The sequence below is a fragment of the Idiotropiscis lumnitzeri genome, chromosome 7 (genome assembly GCF_059441095.1).
Source record: "Idiotropiscis lumnitzeri isolate Australia: NSW breed Sydney's pygmy pipehorse chromosome 7, RoL_Ilum_1.0, whole genome shotgun sequence".
In the NCBI taxonomy this organism is placed as follows: Eukaryota; Metazoa; Chordata; class Actinopteri; order Syngnathiformes; family Syngnathidae; genus Idiotropiscis; species Idiotropiscis lumnitzeri.
The window spans coordinates 13,500,086-13,518,517 of NC_142397.1; the positions used below are offsets into that span (position 1 = coordinate 13,500,086).

At 40.4% G+C, this 18,432-nt stretch overlaps 1 protein-coding gene across 1 annotated transcript; it reads right to left on the bottom strand.

Annotated features, from left to right (window-relative positions):
* Positions 1 to 1,459: 1,459 nt before the first annotated feature.
* On the bottom strand, positions 1,460 to 17,162 carry LOC148333648 (HHIP-like protein 1). Its single transcript, XM_088299737.1, has 14 exons — positions 15,879 to 17,162; positions 11,985 to 12,249; positions 11,384 to 11,663; positions 10,696 to 10,821; positions 10,441 to 10,584; positions 8,037 to 8,149; positions 7,787 to 7,927; positions 7,123 to 7,197; positions 6,890 to 7,016; positions 6,639 to 6,784; positions 5,542 to 5,623; positions 5,219 to 5,301; positions 4,332 to 4,571; positions 1,460 to 2,929 (listed from the first exon to the last, which is right to left on the bottom strand). The coding sequence occupies exons 1-14, from the start codon at positions 16,188 to 16,190 to the stop codon at positions 2,175 to 2,177; spliced, it is 2,889 nt and encodes a 962-aa protein (XP_088155863.1). The 5' UTR covers positions 16,191 to 17,162; the 3' UTR covers positions 1,460 to 2,174.
* Positions 17,163 to 18,432: the final 1,270 nt, after the last annotated feature.

Sequence of the window (18,432 nt, forward strand, 5' to 3'; positions counted from 1 at the left end):
CTGGAATTATTCAATGCATTACTTGCATTCTAAACCTGCATATAAAGGAAGATAAAAGCTGGGAAATTAATTCTAAAATCAAATGCATGCATCTCTGTGAATATTCATTCACAGAACAAATCCCCAAGTAGGAATCTGGGTCAATACACACTGATGCAGTAACAGATGACTGCAGTGTTGTGGCTCTCCCGTGCGTTGATGTCCGGGACTGCAGGATGTTTCTCCAAGTCATATTGGCTCATGGGGAGTATATACTTAATGTAATCAATATATTTAGTGAGTCCAAGTGGATTGTATTATAACATCTGTTGTACTGTGAAACAGAGCAGGGAATGCTTATATGGAGCATTTGGCTCAGCAGAGTTTTATAAGCAGCTCTTGTTTTCGCATTACATCGTGTGGTCATGATTTTATTGCAGGTCTGTGTAAAGGTCAGATATAAAGCGAATAAACAAAAGTATGCAAGTGGTCGTGAGCGATCGTGAAACACCAACAGCATTCCCACTTGAAATGTTACGTTGACATGTTGCATCGTTGCATTTCAGGTAGTAATTAATACCTGTCACTAATAAAGAAAAAAGTGATGATTTTGACCTGCCATGTCTGGGATTCGGCTGTAACGTAAGTTTTGGAAGATTTAATTTATGAACTGGAATCAAGCATATACAAATATTTTTTCTACTCACTGTATGTGCCTTAGTTCAACTACAATCTTTCATTTTATTCCTCCATCTCTCATTTAACAAAGTATAAGGTAATGTATTTACTCATAATTAATTAATTAATTAATTTTTTTAATTACAGGGAACAGAGGTCTGAAAATCTATTTATTTGGTCGCCGTTGGAGATAATCAGGGTGTGTTTGGGCCGCATCAATTATTCCACAAAAAAAGGGGTTGAAGCATTTAAAAACGAAGTACAACCAATCAAATCTTCTCAATCTTTATTAGTAACACTTCATAATATTAACAATTCTTCAGGACGTGAACAAGCTTGGTGACCCGGTCGTCTCTCTCATCATTGATACTTTGCATCCTCAGCATGTGTAGTTGAGTAATGACGTCTGAGTCCTTGAGCGGCGAATCGTTCCTCGTGCATTCAAGATATGTCGAGGTGCCCCTGTGCTCAACACAATAAACATTCCGTCTCCTTTTTTCCACTTTTTCCCCCTTTGAAATTGGCTGCTCTTGTCGCCAACCTTTTCCTTCACGGCAGGTTTTGAAAAGGCCATGATTGCAAATGGGTGACAAGATATTTTTCTTTCCACTTGGTGTCACTTCGGAAATCCGTTTCGCCTAATGCTGTCATGAGCCTGAGCTATGGTAGTCTAAAAATAATATTAATTAAAAAAACAAAAAAAACACCCAGGGCAACGACACTGTAGGTGGTGGCCGCTCCAACATTACACCCATGTCAAGTAGGGGGCAGCAAAATATCATCCTGCTTTTGAATAAAGGGATACATTTTGCAGTCATCTTTATTAATATCACAAACACTCTCCGTTCAGAGTGGAAATAACATTCAAAATACAGAATGTCCAGCATTGCCCTTTTTAAAAAAAAAAAACAACAAAAAAAACGTAGTACATTCAATGCAATATAGCATCTGAAAAACTTCAAAAGATGGACCTGCTGGACATATACAGTAAAATGAAATACAAATATCATCCCAGATAACATTTGAGTGTAAACCAATGATTGAATTTTGCTTTTTGTAAAGTGGTCTGATGAACAGGTAGATATGCAGCTGGTGCTTAAAAATGAATCGAACTGCTTTTGGGGATTTTCTTTCAATATTTTTTCCATGTGATTCGATAAATAATTATTGTTGAACTGCTCGAAAAAAATGTACACGGCACAGTCGCGTGCTGTTATATTGCCTTTTTGTATAGTGCTTAATGTTTTCACTAATTGTGATGTGATAGTGGTGTTATTGAGAGGTGGATTCAGCTGTGTCAGTCTCCACTGAAGGCCCACATTCCAAATGCGTGGCCCACTAGTCTTCAATACAAGGTGTAAAGAATGGAACTACTTTTAAAGAATCTTTCAAGGGAGCGGATTGGTTTTGACAGCATATATAATATTCATCTGGTACCTTTAAAGCAGTTTTAAACTGCTATAGTACAGAATACTGTATCTACAGTGCTTTTCTCCGATCACACCTCTGTACTTACGCTAACCACAGATCACCCCCACATCCTCTGCGTGTGAACAGTTGTGCTTCCCAACTCTGGATCGCTTGCACTCAAGAAGCGATCTCTCACTGCCTTCACACTCCACGTCATCCAAATAGATTCTGACGCTGCGATCCGCCTGGCCCAGCGCGGCCCGTTTCATAATAGCTAGCGCCGACCTGAAGCCCAGCTGTCGACACACTACCGTACCTGCCTTAGTGGTGAAAAGGTCATCGCACACGGTGCCCCACTCCCCACGGATAAAGATCTCAAGTCGGCCTCGGTCCGACAGACCATCTGCGCTTACCAGACGAACCGACCCAATACCTGCCCTTCCACTTCCTCTTACTCTTTTGAAACTGTAACCTCTGCCTCCTTCACGGGGCCTCTTATTCACTTGGTTGCCTTCATGCCCCTCTATGTTGTCTGTCTTCACCTCTAACCCAAGCTTCCTTTCCTGTGTTTTTGTCTGAGTGGTATTTATCAGGGGTCTTTGAGGCTTAGAGGATGTGGGCTTCGGGCGCCAATATGGTGGCCGCGGTGTTGTCCACCTCCTTGGATGCTCAGGATAACGTGAAGTCGTGACAGCTTTGTAGGTATGCTTTGTGGACAGAGGCGGAGGAGGCTGTGGGAAGGTTAATAGTCGGGACGCGGTAGAAGGGTGGGGTTGAGGGGGTCTCATGTATCTCCTTGTCAAAGTGGCAGTTGGGTTTTGAGTCCGAGAGGAGGCTGCAGTGTAGACAGCCGAACGATAACCTGAGGGAGAGACAGAATCACCCTCTTTACTTTAATACTGGTACTGAAAAAAGGAAACGCTAGATCATTACTATCGCACCTCACTGAACCAATATAGAGTAGCATAGCTGAAAGAAACACGTAAACGCAGACACACAAGGATCATTGTCCAAACTGAGGCTGATGCAGAAATATTTATTCCAAATAAATAATGCCAATGTAACTGATTTAAATTAAAGTAGTGCAAATTTCAACATTTAAAAAAAGCCACAATGTATACAAAATGCTTGAGACTCATGTACCAGCCAAAGATTAGCACACAGTTAAGTGGCCGTCTCACTGCATCTTAATCGAAAGACAGCAAAACCTACATCGACAAGGACAACCATAGCCATAATATTTCTGACGAATCACCGCTAAGAATATTAAATCATGAAAATTCAAGCAATATCTCTACTGTTTAAATAATTACATGACTGAGATTGTCCGGCATGAAAAGAAAGATGGCAATTAAATATATTTTAAAGAACCTTAAAAGTGAATTCAGGAATTTGCTAGCGTCATAGCAATGGCATTTGATTGACACTTGACAGTTGAATGCGATGTGGTTTCAGCGCATCCAGTGGACACGCCGATGACAGCTGAGAGGTGAAAAAACAGCTTCATTTTTCCTGGATTTTGAAGCCTCATTTTATATGCTTGCTAAAAAATTTTAAGAATTCAAATTGAGCAGGTTTGCAAGCCGCATTCTTTACTTCTATGTGTCGTTTTTAGAAGACATTTATTTTCACAAGGACTTTAAAACCAATCAGTAATCAGTAATTCTACATTAAGTTTAACTGAGAGAAATTGAAGTCATTCAATTATATATAAAACATGTCAAATTTATGTTAATTCCATTATTTTATAACAAATATCTTTAACATTCTATTCAATATGAGTCAAGCCACATTTGGGTAATGATCATTTTAAATCTACCCTGAAACTTATTAAAACACAAAAAGTGCCAATTAAAATTGGCACAAAAAAAGGTTCAATAAATATGTCATAGAACGAACACCACCTGTGAGATCGTTTTGATAAAACCCCAAACTATTCATTTTAAATCATTATTTACTTTTCAAATGAATCCCTGAAATAGGCGTCTGAGATTTGCCTTTCATTCATTTGCTAGCAAGACAAATAGCTGGGTTGAAATTGCAAACCACTAATATTTTAACATTGAAGAGCTAGCTAGCAAGCTAGCTAGCAAGCTAGCTAGCTCTGTTAAATGGCTATTAGTGTCTTAAAATGTATAGTACATTTAGAGTGGTGCAGAAAAAAATGCCCGGTGTGACACAGGTGTGCCCGGCTCGACTGGTGGATTGAATGTTAGTCCTTACAATGGACTTGTTTTGGTAGACGGGTGTACCAGTAAGCCTACCAGTCGGTGTAGCTTTGACCAGGATGGTGCGAGTCTTTGTTGATGGCGTTGTTCTTATTGTTGGAGGGGGCGTCCTTTTTAATTTTCTGGTCGGTGCAGGTGTTGGTGGTTGGGGCCAAGGTTTTTGTGTTCTTGGTAACAGTATTGTCGTTTTTCTCGTTGTTTTTCTGGTTGGTGGTATTTTCCTTGTGGTTGTCGTGGGCGCAGCTGTGGTCGTCGGTCTCTTATCGATTACAAATTCTGTCAAAAATAAAAACAATTAAGGGTGATACCGTCATTGATTGTCTGATATAATATAATTTCAGACTTGGATAGAATGATTAGTACACAACTTAGTTTATTAAAGTCTTTAATTCGTTTTCACCAAGATGTGCAGTACATTTCTGTACACTTCATTTCGGCACGTTGCAATTCAGATGTGCTAAGGGTCATTATACTCGCTTGGTGTGTGAAGATGTGATGCTGTATGGCGCTAGCTGCATAAGGTTCTGAGTGACATCATACCATATCAGGAAATGGCCATGTAACACTTCTTTTTTTTAGTATGATAATGAAGGAAAGAAATATGACGTTGATATAACCTGCCGTGGAAATCCAGCATTGATTCTACATGTTAAATGAATTACATTGCAACACGGAAAGCAGTGTACCTAACTTGACCTTCCACTGCAACCATCATCAAACTGAAGGGTCCTAAAAAGTGGGCCAGCTCTAATTCAACCTAGAACAAATACCGCGACCCATTCGGAATGGAACTCAATAAAAAAGTACTGCTCGATGAAAATTGAATTTTAGATAAAACAGTCCAATTAAAAGAAAACGCTAGGAAGGAGTTGATGGTATTGGAAAAAAAACATATATATGTGAATGTTGGATGTTGAGCTTACCTTCTTTGGGATAGAAGTGAAAAAGTTTTCCCTTTATCTTCACTGGGGAGGGCTTGATGGCACATCGACCTGGCGCTGCTCGCCTATGAGAAGGATGAAGACAATCATGGCAAGTCTTTATATTGTTGGCACTTTTGTTGCATGTGTGGCTTTTTTTTTTAAGTGTGGTTAAATATGACAATGAAGCTCACTAAATAATGGGTGGTTTTGTTTTACTGCACTAAATGTGGTGGCACACATCACAGCTGATCCTTGACACAAAACAGCAACAAATACACTCCAAAGTCCTGAAAGTGTAACAAAAGTTGTGTAACATTGCTCACCTGGAGGGATCCACTATTTTATAGATAATTCCTGCTCTGGCTGTTGCGCTGGGTGAACCCGTGGCAAGAAAGTATAATTCACCTTAATGGACAGAGAAGAGGGAGACAATAATTAGATAAAACATTCAAAGACAGAAAAATAAATTTACATAATGTTTGTGTCCTTAGAGTTTTAAGATAAATGATTTGTATTTTAAATGACACAGTAAATATCAATTATTATAATAATACTATTATTTAAAAATAACTAAACTGAAACATGCATTCAGATGCTGTTGTTGTTGTTGATATAGAAACTGAAGTGTTTCACCACCAAACATTTAATTAATTAAAAAGCAGCAATTTTCACCAAACCTGAGGTAGTGCCTTTGAAAGGGAGTGTTTTGTTAAGATATTTGATAAAAACATGGCGGCATGGTGGAAAAATGGTTAGCCTCTCCGCCTCACAGTTCTGAGGTTGGGGGTTGGAATCTTGGTTTTGGGCTTCTCGGGCGAATGTGAAGTGTAAATGGTTATTTTTCTATATGAGGTCAGGGTCTGCCTCTTGTCCAAATTCAGCTCGGTTAGGCTGCAGTTGACCTGTGACCCTAATTAGGATAAGCAGAAAATGCTTGGATGGATGGAAACTAGATCTTGCCATTGCTTCGACATTGAAAATCACTTGCAGCAGGGGAACAGAAAATGTGTTGCTGTGTGGCTAACCTCGTGTGAAATGTCAGTAAGCAATCAAAATGAATCGCGACAATACAGAATAAAAAGTCCTTCAAGTTTACAAAAGATCATTTGACTTTTCATGCCCAGCAGAGCAGTGAAAATAAACTTCGATTTGATGTTACGACCTTTAGCTTCAGCTACATTGGCCATCATGGGACAGTTTCAAAATGGATATTAAAGTGCCGGTATGTTGCTCTTGGCTGTTAGTTGCGATTGGTGCGTTGATGAGAAAAAACAATTCCTGTCATGTTGTTGCTGACGAATAAGTACAATTCTATTTCAGTTATTAATCATGAGAAGACTCACACTACATTTGCATCGTCCACAAATAACCAGAAAGTGATTTCGATAAACCCTCATGGTGTCAGAAAAGGGCTCCTTACCCGCCTCGTCCTCTGCAAAAGAAATGATGTATTTATAGTAGCTGTTGATGAGTTTGGGAAACCGGCACGTCTGGTCTCTTCCCATACAGATCTCATTGTACTGCCATTCACCTGTTGCCAAATTCTCCTTCAAGGACATCAGGCGCCTGGGAAGCAATTCACAAACTTTATGCATTAAAATACACAAAAAATGGCTTCCATTGAATGGCTGCAGAGACGTTTCTCCATGAAAGCATGGCAGGAGTGCGCACCCACTCATGAAGTCGCCGAAGATGTAGAGTCCATTCAAGTTGGGCATCTGGCAACCTCTGTAGATGTATCCTCCCGTCACTGATTTGCCCAACTTATGGGGGTAGGCAAAGATGGGCAAGATGTCATCTGTGGAACATACAGCACAATTGAAAACATCTCAATGGTTTGAAGCGGTTTGCTGTGGCACACTGCACAAGTAAATGACGTAAAAAGTGAAATAAAGTCGCCTCACCCAGCGATGAGTTACGACAGAGTCTGCGATCGAAGCAGCTGAAGCCTTCTTTTGCCCTCCATCCATAATTTCCTCCTTAAAACACATGACATTGTTAATGGAACATCAATAAATGACATTTCATTCCTTCATCATAAAAAAAAAAAAAAAACTGGCCCGTATTGTTGATGCTATTATATAAACATACAATTTCACTTTGTGTTTGGTGGCCGTTCGCTGAGCTTCTCTAGAAGTCAGAAATTAAACAAGCAGAACATTCAACCACTAGATATTTTTTTCTGTTCAGCAAATGACCATAATTTCAACAAACAAATAATAATGTTCTTTAAAAGAATATTTATAATAATATATTTATAATAATATGATAATAATTTTAGGATTTTAAGATGTTTTGCAAATCTTAGCATTCCATATGAGATTTTAAAGCACTTTTACACTGGAGAAATGTGAGGAGTGGAGTTTGGGGAAGGAGAAAAGTTCACTATTACTTTGAAATCCTGTGAAAAAAAATGACCAATGTCGTTGATGTAGGGCAGTTGTGGAATAAAATAATTAATTGAGTATGGTGGACTGATACATTTGCTAAAAACTATATACGTAAGCACTTAATAATAAAAATAGCAATGATTTGGAGAACAAAGGGAAAAAAAAGATTTCAATGTACCTTTGACAATGAGGTCTATTTCCTCATACTTATTCTGGCCTACATCACCACAAAACATCCTGCCTCGACCAAAGCCTGTCTTCGGGTCTCCTCGGTCAATAGAACAACGCCACATGTTGCGCACACCATAAGCATAAATCTCTGCAAATGGGACATTTAAACAGACAAATGAAGAGCGCTATAAATTCATGCCAATTGTCTAAATGCCAATCAATTAATAAAAATTAGTATAAGAAGGTTAAATATTTACCTGGGCGGCTGCCCTTCTCTCCCAAAAATGGGTTGTCTGAAGGGATGCTGTATGGGGCACCATCATCATTGTCGTTAATATCAACGCGTAGCACCTTGCCAAGGAGGGTTGACCTACGAAGGTAGTGTTACTTTTAGAGTTAGAAAAGATAGAATGTGTCTTCATGGCATTTTTATTTCTACTTTTTTCATCCATTGCATTGAAACACCCGGCAACAATCAACCCGACCCGGTCAAACTGACACATTTCTTGGATTCAATAATCAATCGACTTCAATCGACTGCATCTACCCACTTCTAGTAGCCTTTTCTCTCTCCCCAATCTCCCCACCTCACAACCTTCCAAATACCAAAGTGTGGCAGCCCGCAATGTGTAGTGTCAATATTAGACTTGGCCAAGTGTACCCTCTTTCATTCCCCACAGAGTTAAACTGCGTGTCAACGCGACCACTCAGAGACAGCGAAACTGTAGCTGTGTGGAGAGGTGGTTTCAGATTGCAGACACTTAATCACTAAAAAGATGCTAAATTGAGGTTTTTATTTGAGGGTTTCACCAGATGGAGATTAGTAATGAAGCAGCAGGAAGAGGAAATATGTAGATTTATTTCAAACTAGTATAATTCCAAGACTGAGTCGTGACATGTACTGGTTTCGGTTGCTATCCATGATACAACAGTTACGTAACATTATTCTTTAAATACGAGCAGATGAGTCATAGCCACATTTCCTGCTTTTTCCTGGAGTCACTGTTGGTTAATCAGAGTGAATGATGACATCTAATAGTATTCATTGGTTTTTAAATTACATACTGTAAGATATGGAAATAAAAACACCCGTAGGAAACAGTCATTTACGTAATTTTCGAGGTGAGTAACAATGTTTATCAAAACAGGTTAGGCAATTGTGCCTGCGTTCATTTGAATAAATACATTTAATATTTACATGCCCAACGCAAATCTACAGCAAAGTGCAATCCAACTGTGCGCATGGGTCGAGTTATTGTTCTTTTGTTATTTTCGTACACACGCGCAGGTAGACATGGGGATTTGCGCCGTTGTGGGAGTGAACACAGCTGGTTCATTTCCCAACCAATGGAAGTGGTGCCCTTCGTTCCCTTACAATTCAGCGCAGGAACGTCTACGTTTGCGACACATCCATGCTTTCCAGATGTGATGAGTTTTACGCGTCAACGCTGTTGGTGAAAGCCTTGTGAAATGTAATGCAATTGGGCCAAGTGGCCTTTACTTGAGGTATAATGGTACATGTTGCTCCCTTTCATGCAAATGGAAGAGGATCTCTGTCTTGTCCTGTCCTCCATCCTTTCCTCACAGAATGTGGCACGACTGTCCCGTAGAGAACCCGAGTTAACCCAGTGCAACAATGTACTATTCATGCTTTGTTTTTTTTTGTTTTTTTTGTTTGTTTTTTACAGCTAGTTTCCTGTCCTTACTTATTTTCTCTTCATCCTCTTTTTTTTCTTTTCTGTCTCTCCCCTCTTAGCTAGTTCTGTCTGACTGCAATTGTCAATAAATGTTAATCATATGCAGAAATGCAAAACAAAACTCCACTGAAAAACTGTTCCGGCATAAAAGGGATCGAGCCATACCACATGACGTAGCAGATGCTCAAGACAGATAAAAATGGGAACAAAACACAGCCCAAGGTCTAGACCAGGGCCCCAATATACTCGGCTTTACCGGAACAGCTCATTATGCATATGTAGGATCTCCCTAGCCAACTTTATGTGATCCGGCGATGTGAGTCTGCTTGCAGTTCTTAATGAACACACTTTACGCACCTCAACCTGCCTCAGAACCCAGGCAAATCAGTTTCTTCTTCTATCATGTAACGAACCATCAGCCCACTGCATTTAAACGGAATAAGAGGAGCCACTTTCATTGGAATGTAATCAAGATGCCTGTGCTTATGACCGCAATGGTACAAAACGGCCTTTTTTGAATCGGCCATTCTGCGCCCGCTTGTTCGTGTCTGTGAAAAGTACCAACACAAGGTCTAACCCACTTCCGTGCAGATTTAGCATCAAGCTTGCATTGCGTTGGGCAAAAAAATAGAGCCGTTAAACTTGGGCTTATATTGATTTGGAATTCAATGAGCCAAATTGCAATTAAATCTAAAGTGCATCTTTTTATAGTGGGCTTCCGCAAGCACTATCCTCAGCCTACAGTCAAGTTTCACAAGCCCTTATTAGGTGTGGTTAATAACTGCAATAATACGGATCACCTATAGTTCGTAAGCATAATCAAATTCAACATTACAGTACAAATTAAGCTGTCAAGTCAAATGAAGCACATTTACTACTTGTATTTACTAACAAACATTTTACTAATACAAACAAATATAACTCTTACAGCACGTGTGAGACAAAATTATTTGATAGTACTCACTTGTTCTGCGAGTTGCCAAATTTTCCAAAGGGGTCCCCGGCTCGACCACCATCGCCAATGAAGATGTACAAATATCCGTCATGGCCAAACAACAGCTGTCCCCCGTTATGATTGGATGCTGGTTCTGCCAGCTCGAGGAGGGTTCTACAGTAAGGTGCGAAAACATCAGCATGAGCCGGATTCTTAATTGAGCACATTCAGATCGGCACTCAGGGTAAAATAGTGCCCAAAATAATAAAGGATCGTCGCCCCCACCTCTCAGAGTTGTGGTCAAGTTGGTTGTCATCGTATGCTGACAGTGTGAACTCGCTAATGCGTATCCTCTCCTCCTTCTTGACGGAGACCGAGTAATAAACATAAGCTTTCCTCACAGTGCTGAACCTACGGGTTATAAAGACACACTTAAATTTAGACACTTGAGAATATATTTACGTCATGTATTCATATGTGCAGAACTGCATATCGAAGCCCGGTCTCTTCTTGATGAATGGCTAAATATTCCCGCAAATTTTTGGCTGAAAGTCACCCAAGTTGTGAGGAAGTTGTTATAGAGCAGGTGTGGGCAAACTATGGGCCGGGGGCCTCATATGGCCCGTTAAACGTTTTAATCCGGCTTGCTGAACTTGAAAAAAAAATTAAATGAATAAACCTTGTTAATGTTTTATTTTCTAAATACTGTGGTATATATATATATATATATATATATATATATAGTTGTAATGCTTTTGTTCACGTTCATTTAAAAGTAAATATATTTTTTCCTCCGATGAGGTGAGGTTACCAAAACACTCCATCCATCTGCTCCTGGTGTGGCCCCTGTGTCAAATTTTAGAACCCATTGTGGCCCGCCGATCAAAATGTTTCCCCACACCTGTTATAGAGCGAACCGTTGTCCATTTTCTTTCATTGCTAGAAAGGTGTGCAAAAATGTGAGAGTACCAACCTTGGATGCAGGGCTATGCACAGGAATCCTCTCTCGTCTCCAGCCCAAGGTGATGTCAAGACAGCCCGAGTGAGGTTGAGGAACGGACGATCGATCCGGGAGCCGTTGGGCAGGTAGACCCACACGTAGCCCAGCTGCTCAGCCACAAAGAAACGATGCGTTCCGTCGTCAGCGTGGATCATTGCCACCGGGTTCCGGAGCCCGTTTGCAACTTCTTGCAAGCATATCTCGAGGCAGCCCTCGGCGTCCTCACGAACCAAACCAAGGTTTGCATTTAGTTCTGCAGTTAGACAAGAGGAGGGTCAAGTTATCAACAATGTGTACATAACACAAAGATATTTTGAACTATAGCCAAGATATTCCTGCGTGAAGACTGATTACTAGCCTCCCAGACACACTTATACTTTCTTTTCCCGTCCTGAAATATAATTATTATAATCTTTTTTTGTTAGGAGACCTAGTAATCCTTTTAATTTGCCGTGTTTTGCTTGTGATTACATTCCAGGAATGTGACAAGATACTTGTCCTGGCAAGTCCTCAGTCAGTTTCCACGTTTCATACCAGTTTGATTCTAACTGTGCTTGTGTTTGTATAGACTTACCTGCATTTGTCAAGACATTAGGATAGCAGTACTGTTTGTCCTTTAGCTCCAGAAATTCGCAGAAGAGTCTGTGATCTTGCTCTAGAGTGGCGGTCAGATTTTCATACTGTCCCGGGTTCCCCTGGTCCTCCAGGAGGAGACTCAGAGTGTATCTACACTGGTTCCAGTAGTCATTGCAATAGTTGCCGCATAGTCCAGGCAAAATGCGCATGGGTGTGTTTGCATCCTCTGCGTCATACAGGTGGGCAGCATATGGGGAACACTCCTGTAGAGGGTTAGAAATGTGTGTTTAATTAATTACACTGCAATTCGACAACAAATTTGCCATTGTAGCACTGTTAAATAATTTTACCGTACGCTAATCATTGCAAGAGGCAGATGAAGTTTGGGAACCGTACAGACATTGACAGTAACTGGATCTACAAATACTTTTACCGGTATTATTTTTCAGCGCTTTCAATTCAACTCGATGACTCAACTATGTACCAAAACAAATCATTCCATAAGTTCACCAACGTGGTAGACTCAGCCGCTCACTTTTCAGCTGTTTTTCAGCTAACTCAGTGATGTCATCCGTTTGCATCAGAAAACTTGGCTTCGTGCTACAAAAACAATGAATGAATGACTTTATTATGCTATTTATATTAAATTATGCAAACAGAACACCGCAAACAGCTGTGGCAGAGAAGTACCTAAATGTTGATTTTGGATGTTTTCTTTCCACTGGACTGAACGCGGACAAAAAAAAAAAAAAAAAAAACTCCCAAATGTGAGCAAGAAAAATCCCAATGCTTTTTTGGTAATCTGCCTTTGTTTGTGCTGAATAAATAAGCAATGCAGTCGTGAATATATTTGACATTATATCGTGATTCCTCTCAGGATAAAAAGTTGGTAACGTACTGTACATAAATAGACGACGCGTGTGTTTATTCCCTGCAGCTGCCTCACAAAAGTCCAGCCAGGCAGCCAGGCCTTTGGTTAAACAGCTTGTGTGTGCGTGTGCGTGTGCGTGTGTTTGCGCTTGTGTGTAAGTGTAGCATGGTATAAATGGATCCAAGACAAGGTTCAGCCGGTTATTAAGTCAAAACCACTCGCTCAACCACACCCAAACGGGTGAACTAAAGGAACACGGAGAGCCAAAATTCAAATCATGGTGTGGTGGAGGCTGTGAACTGGACTCGCCTTTTTTTTGGCAAGAAGAGACCATATTTCATATTTCGGTTGTTAAGTTTGATTGATGACGCATTCGGTTAAGTGCATTGTCATGCTTATTAGCTCACGGAGCAGCAAAATTGTATGTTGTCCGAGTGTATTTATTTGAAATGACATCAGTCTCAAATTTCCCCATTGTGGGACTAATAAAGGACATCTTATCTTATCTTATCTTATCATTCGTGGAATAGGTTAATAAGTTTGCGTCAACGATTTATTTTATTTTTTTAGATTAAGCATGACATATCGCAGTTTTTTTTTTTGGGAAACTGTTTACAACTGATGTTTTTAGATTAGTTTTTAAGAGCACTTATGATCTCACTTGAACCAGAAATGGAATCATTGGACAGTTTGACATTTGACATGCAGTACAAATTGATTCCAAACCTTACAAATTTGAGTTGTGAATTCAGCTCATGAAAGAGGGAATGGCACTTTTTAATTGAAATTATTTAATTGAAGCTATATGAAGCTAATTATTTCCCATATACTTTTGTGTTATTGACGAATAAAAAAAGTGCAGTGACTCCCAAACTGTTGTCAGATGATGTTCAGGCATATTTGACCATCTTTCAAACAGTGAATATTATATGTGGTATGTGAACGAAGACTTTTGTGAGTAATATAACTGAGCTGGATGCAGTGGTGGTGGTTTAAATGAACACTGCTGGAAAAACTAATTTCACAGCAGCGCTGTGTTCGGCAATTTTATATTAGCATTTTTATTGGGAATCCTACACACCCCAACGGAACGGATAAATAAAAAACTAACTATCCATTTCACAAACAACGTTTTTTAGCATTTGATCGTAAGCAAAAACTTCTATATTACACACTTTTAAGTGTTAGTGCTTTCATGGCCATAAACATATGTAGAAACTCTTCTATGGTCAGCAAATGCGACAATAATTTTAATTTCAGGGTTGGTCATTTTAAACACACAAACACATGCAAGAAGAAATCTTAGAAATAGAGTTCCTATTTCGGTTGTATCAACATCATTTTATCTCCTGTGTAATGTATTTGTTATCTCATTTATAATCTTTTCTTTGATTCCTTCATCCCTCGTGGAGGAAATTAAAATATCCTGTCCCCCGACCAGAAGAGGATGTGGATGTTTGTTTGTGTGTGTGTGTGTGTGTGTCGGGGTCTCTCTCACTCTCACTGATATCAGTGCCAGGAGGCTTCCACAGTGTTGCTCGGAACAAGGACACTCAGTGTAGTGCTTTCATCAAAAGAAATGTATCCAGGAAGTGGTCAAACTTGACCTCAGTGGGCCTTCTTTTAAGTCCCCCATCAATAAGGGGTGTATGTGGGGGTGGAGGATCAGGGGAAAAAAAGAGAAATATATAACTATTAGTATGCTGATGATTTGAGCTGCCTATTTTCATATTCACTCCAGAAGTGCAGTGCTGCTTTGAGAGCACCTCTGTAGACTGTAATTACCGTAGTGATAGAAAACCTATACTTTAGGAGTCACAAGATTGTCTTAACATTGTGAGCGTTTTATGTTCTGTTAAATCCTGCCCGAGGTTTATGGGCCAATGTTTAGCTCCGCTAGGTACCTTTTAATTCACACTTACGTAGTTACAGTTCTGAGTTGCACAACCAGGATTCAATTATGCAATCAGCAGGCGGGACTAGCTTCACGGCTTGCTGTGCCAGGAAGCGAGTCGTGGGACGTGTGTGTGCAAGCAAGACTCCATATAGAGCCGCTCAGCCCAGAAAAGAGACCGAAATGTAGCGAAGCGGAAATGGACAGCAGTTTATTAGGGTTGCAAGTCCTCTACGAGGAAATTGCAGCAGTCTGGTGCAGCGTGAGTCATTGTTTTCAAAAATAGCTATAAGTGCTACTCGTTCAGACCACGTCCGTTCTCTCTGAATTTAAAGTCACGTGCATGTTAATGTGGTCATTCAGACCTCTAATGAGATTGAACACACTTCAAAGGTATAGACCAGCGTATTTCTGTTAAAAACTCAATACAACAATGAAAGTGTGTGGTGGATGTTTCTTTGTGTTACAATAAAAAGTTACATTCCATTTTATTTAGCGCCTTTGAGAGATGATACATGATTAGTTTTGGTTCTGAATAGATTGCAATTAAGTACAATTAAAATCCATATTTCTAGCATGGCGTTCTACTGAATTTTGGGGGTTAATTATACAACAAAATCTGGGGGCAAATATGATTGGTATTAATTTTCTCTCAAATTTTAAACTCGCAAATGCACGGTGAATTGGTTAGCATGTCTGCCTCACGGTTCAAAATTTCTAAATGTTTTTATCTCCGCTATTGCTAGGTGAGCTTTGCACGTTCTCCCTGTGCGTGTGTGAGTTTTCTGCTAGCTTCAAAAAACATGAATGGTTAATGATCAGAGACACTAAATTGCTCCCTGGTCAAAAAGTGTGTTAGATGTTATCAATATGTGGCCAACGACCAGTTCAGGATGTACCAAAATCGACTGGGATAGGCACATGCGACCCTCGCAAGGACAACATATAAAAGGGATGGATGACTAAATTGGTCAACAACTATTATGTGCTTATTATTTGCTGATTTCAAAGTGAGTGTGTGCGTTGTCTTATGTCTGGTATTCCTTTGCAATATGATCATGGGACCCATCAAACAAATCACTATCATCTATTCAGTAATCAGCACTCCCAATACATGTAACGCTTACCTGGCAGAGGATGCTGCGTATGTACCTTGCACAGGTGACATAACCAGAATGATCAAAGTGCTCCATGATGGAATAAAACTTGACTGACAACTGATGATCTTTTTCATTATCACAGCATCCAAATTTGGCATACTCCTTGCAGAAGAGCAGTGGCTGCTGGGACTCGAACGGTGGCTTGTAATCCAAACACTGAGGATGGCAGCTCCCCGACCTCGCTTGGGTGAGCAGCAGAAGCATGGTCAGAAGGAGATGAGGTGCGAAGTCCCATCCCGGGATCTGATGTTGGTTCAGGGTGCATTTTGGTGAGGTCATTTTCTTTTCTTTTTCTCTTTAATACAGTTCAGTACGGTTTGACTTGCAAATAATGTGGTGAGTCTGTACAGATGGTGAATGCTAAGTGTGTGATACGACGTGAGACGTAAATAAAAACACAAATGTGACGTGAACAGGCGTCATGAGAAATGATGCATATTTTAACGCCAACATTTAAGTTCGATCAATTGACAACTGTCAATCATTGATGCTGCTGGTGTTTAGCGTGCGTGTACGTGTGCATCAAACACACTGACCCATCATCACACTTGATTGCAAATTGCCCGACAGCTCTTTCAGGTGACAAGCTATACTAAGTGTAAAAAAAATAAAAAGAGTGTCACGTGAGCCAGGTCCAGCGCTTCCTTTTGGAAATCTGTTGCGCGTCTGCCCAGGTGATTTGTGGATATAGCCCCCAAAGTCTTCAATCTGTCCCCAAAATGAGACAATCCTTGATCTTCAATCTTGAAAAAAGTTTACAATTCTCATGGTCCGTCACACGACAGATTACCCAAAGCAAAACATTTGCTGGATGCTGAGCAATCCTTATGAATGCAGCTACATGGTAAAGATGCAATCCAGCCCCTTAGAGGACGTGCAAACTGTGCAAAAAAGGAAACGATAGCTGCTCCAGCCAAAGGTTGTCTTCTGTCCTAAAAACGACGGTTGCCAGTTTTGGATTTCTCGGGACATGTGCTCGCTAGCTGCGGTGAACGGACAGCCTGCATGCAGACAGCAGGAGCGAGAGAGAGAAAGCTCCTTTCATTCGGACATGCAGCGAGCCTCGCTACAGCCCACTTGAGATCCCTCCTTCTTTGCGTCTTTCCTCCACCTCCGTCTCGCTTCAATCCCTTTGCTCGCCTACAAAGACACACGCATTCCTTCTCATAGCATGTGGTCTACGTTGCCCTGCAGTTGTAACTTTTCAACTCCCCCTTCCCATTTCTACCCTCCTCAGCATTCCCAGACCTCCTTTCCCGTCTCTGTCATTTCCAGACAGACGCATTCACACGCGCATGTGTGCGCGTGTGCGTGTGTGCGTGCGTGCAAGTGTGCGTGTGGGTGAGTGCGTGTTCGGCTGATGAATCAGAAAGCCAATGGAGTCTCTAGGCATTAGTCTGATGTTTTTATTGGGAAAGTGAAAGCCACACAGTTTTGCTTTTTACTGTCTGTTCTTTTATAACTGCCGCGTGCGATGTGACATTTATTAGAGTTGACAAAACCGTAATTTTAAACATCTTGATGCACTTCCAAGCCTCTGACATGTTTACAGAATTGGGTTTATGGTCAACGTTAACGAAAGGTTCTCATTCAGTGCTTTGTTTTGAATGACAAAACTGCATATGAATGCAAATATTATTTGGACCCTGTGTGTTGCACTTTCTCAAACAGATCAACCAGACACCTTATCAATTTGTGCTCCAAGAGATACTTAGTCACGCCCTGGCAGTCACTATTAACTGGAAAGCGGGACACTCTTGCTCTATGATGTAAAACCTCATACACCCACACTTTTAATGTGCTCATCCTCAGTCTGACTAAACCGCTGAGTAACTGTTTTGGAAAAAGAAAAAGAAAAACACAAAATGCAGATTAATAGCAGCTGTCATTGATTTACCACCGTGATAGATCCGCAGAAAAGTTGCACAGTCATTCACTTACCAAAACCAGGAGGTTGCGCAATAAACACATAATTTGAACGTATACAAAATGGCATGTTAGCATCTACACAGAGTGGCTGTGGTCATTAATAGATAATCAAATCAACGTAAATAATGAAGTGGATTACTACAATAAATATAGCTAGTGTGTTTACATTCATCAGCCATTGGCAGTATAGTAATTGAACTCGATTTCATGCAGCTGTGTTGGATTCTTGGTCATATTCACAATCACCCTGTAGGTTCAGGTGTCCTTGACTGCTACTTAAAGGATATTGCTAGAAATGCCAAGCAAGGAGAAATGTTGCTGGAATTCTCATATTTTAAATGATATGAGTGACTCTCTGCAACGGCCCCTGATAGCACAAGTCAAAAGACACAACAACAATAAGATTGCACATTCATGTCAGTGTCAAGGCTTCGAAATCATCCTTCACTTCATTTTGTGTTTCTCTCTAATGGATTCAGTTGCACTAGTATGCAGGTCATCTGCGTCTTCAAGATATTGTAGATAGTTTGTGCCGTCCACATCTCTGCTCAGGGTCACCATCTGTTGTTTTGGGGACACAATAAAGCTCCTG